Here is a 6,114-nt window from a genome sequence, read left to right as displayed (position 1 = left end):
GGGGAGGGGAAGGTCAGGGCTCTGAGAGGCACACGGAGGGTACACAGGGCTGCCACAGGAACAGGAGACGCGGCCGCTCCCAAGGCCTGCTTCCAACTGTCACCCACGGACGTCATTCAGATGCTCGGGGAACAAGGGACGGTTTGTCTCTTCTTACAGAGGGAGGCTGGGTTCTTAAAAACCGAAGTGCACACATTTCTCCTCCAGTGCCAGGGGGCAGACAGGCCCCTGGGAAAGCCAGCACACACCTGGCCGTGCTGGTGAGCCGGAGCCTCCGGACGCCGGGGGTGGGGAACTGCCGCGAGTTGAGGTAGGCCACGTGCCGCAGGGCCTTCTCCAGCTCCCCCACGTCCTCCGCCTCCACCGTCAGCACCGACCGGCCGGGGTTGGCTTGGACCTGAAATCGTGCCGAAGGGAGAGAGGGGAGGAGTCAGGTTCTGACTGCGAGAAGCTGAAATCAGAGAAAACTCCTGTAATTCCGCTGACCGAGACCCTCTCCTGCAGGGCACCTTCTCAGGCGCACAAGTACCTATGTGGTGCGAGAAGGCGTATTTGGTCTATGTCCCGGTTTCTGGCACAGGCTCCTAACACCCTAGGAATTTCCTGAGACAGGAATCTTTCAGTATTCACAGCAAGTCCCGCCCCACCACCCCAGAGTTTACTTAATGAGGTGACTCTTGGTGGGGCCCTGGTTTCAAGATGGGGGGCTGGTTGCCAGAGGAGCCAACCACGTAGTAAGTTGAACTTCAGCCCCACCTGGAGCTATGGGGACAGGAGAGGGACTGTGGAAGGAGTGGCCCACCAATGGGCAATGTCAACCACGTGACGGAATCTCCATAAAAACGCTGAGCAACAGGGTGGGAGCTCCCAGCTGGTGAACATGGGCGATGCCAGGAGGGCGATACTCCTGGGCAGTGCGTGGAAGCTTCATGAGCCCGCCCTAGCTCCTTGCCGTGTGCATCCCTTCTGGTTGGCTTTTCCTAAGTGTAGCCCAGCCGTGGGCAAACTACGGCCCACGGGCCGGATCCGGCCCGTTTGAAATGAATAAAACTATTGTAAAAAAACACCGTACCCTTTTATGTAATGATGTTTACTTTGAATTTATATTAGTTCACACACACTCCATCCATGCTTTTGTTCCGGCCCTCCGGTCCAGTTTAAGAACCCATTGTGGCGCTCGAGTCAAAAAGTTTGCCCACCCCTGGTGTAGCCTTTACGATAAACTGTTACTAGTAAGTAAAATGTTATCTGTTTCTGAGCAGTTCCAGCAAGTTGTTGAACCTAAAAAGGGGAGGGTGTGAAGACTGTGGGAAGCCCGGACTTCAGCCAACAGAAGTGCAGGGAACCCAAGGGCAGATTCCTGCGACGGGCCCTGAAGTGGGGGCAGCCTAGTGGGCTGAGCCCTCACTGTGAAGCCTGAAGCTAAATCCAGGGAGTGTCAGAATTAAGTTGCTGGACGCCGGGAGAGTGGGTGTCCAGAGAGCTGGGGAATTGGCTAGTGTGAGAGGAACAACCCACACATTTTGTGTCAGACATGTTACAAGTTTAAACGGCTCAAGACCAATCACAGATCAATCCTTTGCCAAGAGCCCCCTCCTTGGGTCTGGAAGCCAGGTGCACGCCAGTGTTACCTTCACGCCTCTGCCGCCGTCTTCGGGGACCTGCAGGTCTAGCCCCTCTTTGCAGGTGTACAGACAGTCAATCACCTTCTTGTCTGTGAGCTTCCCAGACCGGATGGTCAGGCCCGCCAGGTCACCTCGGAAAAACTGGGTCATATGTAGGTCACCACCTTTGGAACACGGGGGGGAAAGGCAGGTGGTTAGGGGTGCACCCCAGAGCCCCTGCTTCATTTCTCAACGCAGTGTTACTGGTGGTGGCAGCTTGATGGATGGACATGCGGGTTAGTTCAGACCAAATCCTGTTAGCCTTGCAGTCTACATGGAAGCGCAATGAAGAAATTAACTCGTTTGTGATCATGCATGTGGCCAGGAGAGAAGAGGACTCGGGGGTCCCTCACCCGAAGCCTGGAAGCCCATGAGTGTCCCGCACATCTGGCCACTCACTGGTAAGGGTGGCCTAGCCCACACCTGTCACCACGGTGCACAAGTGACACGTCCTACTCGCTCCAGCCTCTGCGTGTCAGCCAGCTGGCTCACACTCGGGCTGCTTTTTCTGAGCATGCTCAGGGATATGTGCACATTTTTTTTTGGGGGGGGGGGGACCACACAGCATGACTAGGAAGAGAAAGGGATGCACTCAAGCCCCGGATCAAGCCTTGCAGGTGGCTGTGCCGAGTGCCATCATGACCGTCTCCTGCTACTGAGGGTAACTGGGAAGTGAGGATGGTGGACAGAAAACGAAAACCCAGAAACTGACCCCTGACAGACTGTAGCACAGACCCCTACACCTGTTCTTCCACTGACAGAGAAGACACCAATTTCAGCAGCAGGTCTCATTCCCAATAAGGACACTAGACAACACTATAAATCACTGCTAGGGACTGAGATTTCTAGGAAACATGTTTAAAATTTAATATTGCCCTGGCCAGTTTGCTTAGTGGTTAGAGCATCAGCCTGTGCACCAAAGGGTGGCAGGTTCGAACTCTGTCAAGGGCACATACCTCAGTAGCAGGCTCGATCCCTGGCCCACCGGGGTGCAACCAATTGATACATCTCTCTCACTTCAATGTTTCTCTCCCCCTCCCTTCCACTCTCACTAATATATACCCTTGGATAAGGCTTAACCAAAATAAAACAGAATTTAGTATCAGTCAGGTTAGAATATCTAAAAACGAATCTTTTCCTGTCTCGTGGTTCAGCCACCTGAGAACCCGGAGGTACCCCCACACCTGGCCTGAGATTTCTGCAGGGAGTCTCATGCAGTGGCATCAGGGTAAAACTGGATGAGAAAAATAAAAATCCCATTAGTGCACTGCATTAGAGTCATTTGCTCACTGTAACTGGGCTCAGAACAGGCAGAAAAGGGAACCCCATGAAGCAATGGTGGGGGTCGGGGGGGATAATGCAAAGCAGCTCAGATGGTGACTGGGACCAAAATGCAATGGGGCATTTCATGCAGAATGTGCGATGACTGGACGTCTGTATTTAAATGAAAAGCAGTGAACCAGAGGGGGAAAGTCCAGCAACCTGCCGGGGCCACAGGCACGGGCTCAGTTTCATTGTCACTTTCAACTCCTGAGTACTCTGCAGAGAAGCAAGACAAAGACACAGGAGAGGACCCCAGGTTAGGCTCTTCACAGTGGACCTTGAAAATTCCTATTGAAAAGCTACCAGAGGCAAAATGCTGAGAGAAAAGTTCCCGTGTCCCCCTTGGGGACATCCTCAGCCTGGAAGCAGGTTTGTACTTGATCGCCTTTTCTCAGAAGCGGTATTTGCCACCCCAGCTTCCTGGTATTCTTCTATTCCCCCTCCCCACACCCTCCTGGCCAAAACGGAGGCTGGATTCAAAGTCAGATGAGGAAGCGCCTCTACACTGAGCTATCTCCTCAGCCTGGGGGGCTGGGGGCCATGAGGAGGCGCTCACTGACCGCAGAGACCACCGACTCGGCACTGACTCGGCACCACCCCCGGCCCGCACTGTCCTACCGGCAGGGCCGCATAAGTGCCCACGAGCTGGTGTACGCAGGGCTTGCAAAAGTACATCTCTTCAGAAAGCGCAAAACCAGTTCACGTAGGTCTCTAGACTTTAACCTCTCAGTGGCAGAGAAAAGAAGGCATTTTCAACCACTTTTACCAAACAGGGAGGGAGTCAGAAGTTAAGGAATTCCCCCCGAGAAACAGGTCATCACCCACGGTGGGCCTGGGCTCTGACCACCGACCGCCCCTGGAAGGGGTCCAGGGTCCGATAGCGTCCGACTGGAGAGGCACACCCAGCGCCGAGCACAGGACTTCCGCTCCCAGGCCGGGCTGTGGAGCCGCCCTGTGCTCACAGCCCGGAGCCCCTGTGCTCACAGCCTGGAGCCGCCCTGTGCTCCAGCCCGGAGCGCTCAGGGCTCCCGTGGCTCCTCCATGCCATGCCATCAGCCCGGCTCTCCATGGGAGTTTGTCATGGAAGTGGTTTCAAATCCGCTGCAAGGAGCAATGGAGACCTTCCTCCCTATTAATTACATCTTTACGAAGTTGTGCTTGGTTTGGGAGTTTAGGCAGCCTTTTCTGGCTGAGGACGTTGAGGACCGAGGTAGAAAGCAATGGATGAAGGTGAAAATGGCCATCTGAAGGCAGAACTACTGCCGTGAGCAGGGTCCCAAGACAGCAGGGTGTGACGAGGGGGACGTTTCAACCCAACCACCAAAGCTCCCAGAATGTAAAGTGACATTTAGGTTTGCCCTTGAGTTTGTATTTTTACGATAATTTCTCAGAATTTTTTGTTTACTTTGGGAAGCAAATTTGAACGGAAAATTTAAGAACAGCAACTAAAAATTTCCGTATCCCTAATAATTTATTCCTCATTCCTTGGTCTCAATGTTTCACTTCCTAAGGGATAAACTGTCACCAAAATTAAATAGGGGAATTCACCGAAGAGGTTCGCTCTACATTACTGTCTTACTCCTTTTCATTTGAAAGGACCTGCAGGAAAATTATGAAATTCAAATTCCCATAACAGAAACAAAGCTGTCTCAGAAATCAGGCTCCTTCACAAATGTCTGCCTCAAAGCACAGTCTCCACAGGGAGGAAGCAGGAGACCCATTTAGCAGGTGCCTGCAGGGACCCCACGCAGTCGAGTCACGGGCCAATGCGGGGCCCACGAGCCGCGAAGGCGGAGTGAGGGATCCCTAACTCGACTGGGAAAAACTACAGGCTTCTCTTCACCAACTTCTCACAGTTCGTGTTCCTTTGGTTGTGAACGGTCAGCCACGAACCAGAGGTATTAGCAGCAACTGCGACTCTGGCCCGGAGAAAGCGCCGCTCTTTCCCGGTCGGGCTGCACTGCGGCGACGCCACAGGAATCGCCACAGCCCGGCCACTGGCAGTCACACGGGCATCGGGCCTGCTGCGGGGCCTGCTCTCTGGCTCACGGAGCAGTAGTGTGAACATTCCACACCTCTGGTCTGCTCGTACTTGGGGAACTGCATTTCAATTTAATTGGTTCCCTTGGAAACCTGAGGAGGGGTCCAGAGGCTTCCCCAGGCCACGGTAAGGGCTCCAGGCACAGGAAAGGTGATGACCGCTGGTCCAGAGGTCAGAGCTCGGCCCTGGCGCAGCGGCTTCAGGGCTCAAACCCCAGCGCCACGATGACTCAGCTGGGAACAGGGCTCCCTGCTGCTCAGGGCCTCGGTTTCTTCAGTAAAATAGGGATCCAACAGCTCCCACCACAGACGCGTTGGAAGGGTTAACGAGATGACTATGTAAAGCCATCGGCACACGGCCTGCACTCGGGAAGCACAGACCGAGGGTGCTGTTGCCCTGGTGGCTATCATCACAGTCGTCCCTGGTCATCCAGCAGAGATGTCCACGAACCCTCTCAAACATGGCACTTGAGGTGTCCCCACCAGGCTGTCAAGCGCTAACGGCTCCAGAAGCGCTGCCCGGCCAAAGCACACCGCCTTTCTGTGCCTGGCGGCTGCCTCCATGCTTTCACAGACTTTTCCACAAGCTGATGAATTTATACAATGTTCCTCAGTTACACCCGTCCTCTGTGCGACATTCCCTCCCAGGCTCCGAGGAAGGGTCCCTTAGCGCACCTGCAGTGAGCGCCCATCAGTGGACGGCCTCGGTGATGCCCCAGAGAGACTGGGCCCAGGAAAAGGGGTGAAAAGATAAAGGAAAGGAGGCAGAGGTGCTGAGAAGAGCCTGCTTCCTCCGGCAGAGGAGACAGAATCACTGACTGCCCGAGTTTTGGGGAGAAGGGGTGCCCATGCCTGTTACCTTGCCAGCAAGCGCCAACCACGAGCTGGGTCTCGATCCTGGATGGGTGAAGCGGGTACTCCTCAGTCACCGAGAAGGGCTCGTGAGAAACTCCGTCTACATAGAGCGTGACCCGCGGGATTTCCACGTTGAGGACGTAGTGATGCCACTCCTCGTCACAGACCTGCGAGAGGCGGGGGGGTGGGGGGTTAGCACCTGGGCGTCCACCTCCCTCTCATCCAGACACAA

General features: G+C 54.7%; 1 protein-coding gene across 1 annotated transcript in view; it reads right to left on the bottom strand.

Annotated features, from left to right (window-relative positions):
- CLSTN1 (calsyntenin 1) overlaps positions 1–6,114 on the bottom strand; it is a 30,711-nt gene that overhangs the window by 4,410 nt on the left and 20,187 nt on the right. Inside the window, exons 11-14 of the mRNA XM_006766805.2 lie at positions 5,887–6,049; positions 3,147–3,203; positions 1,632–1,789; positions 249–397 (exon numbers count right to left, since the gene is read on the bottom strand). Of these exons, the coding sequence (XP_006766868.1) occupies positions 249–397; positions 1,632–1,789; positions 3,147–3,203; positions 5,887–6,049 (527 nt within the window). The remainder of the gene's footprint in view (positions 1–248; positions 398–1,631; positions 1,790–3,146; positions 3,204–5,886; positions 6,050–6,114) is intronic.

Source organism: Myotis davidii, unplaced genomic scaffold (genome assembly GCF_000327345.1).
Source record: "Myotis davidii unplaced genomic scaffold, ASM32734v1 scaffold299, whole genome shotgun sequence".
Classification (NCBI taxonomy): domain Eukaryota; kingdom Metazoa; phylum Chordata; class Mammalia; order Chiroptera; family Vespertilionidae; genus Myotis; species Myotis davidii.
This window is presented reverse-complemented; position numbering and strand designations above follow the sequence as displayed.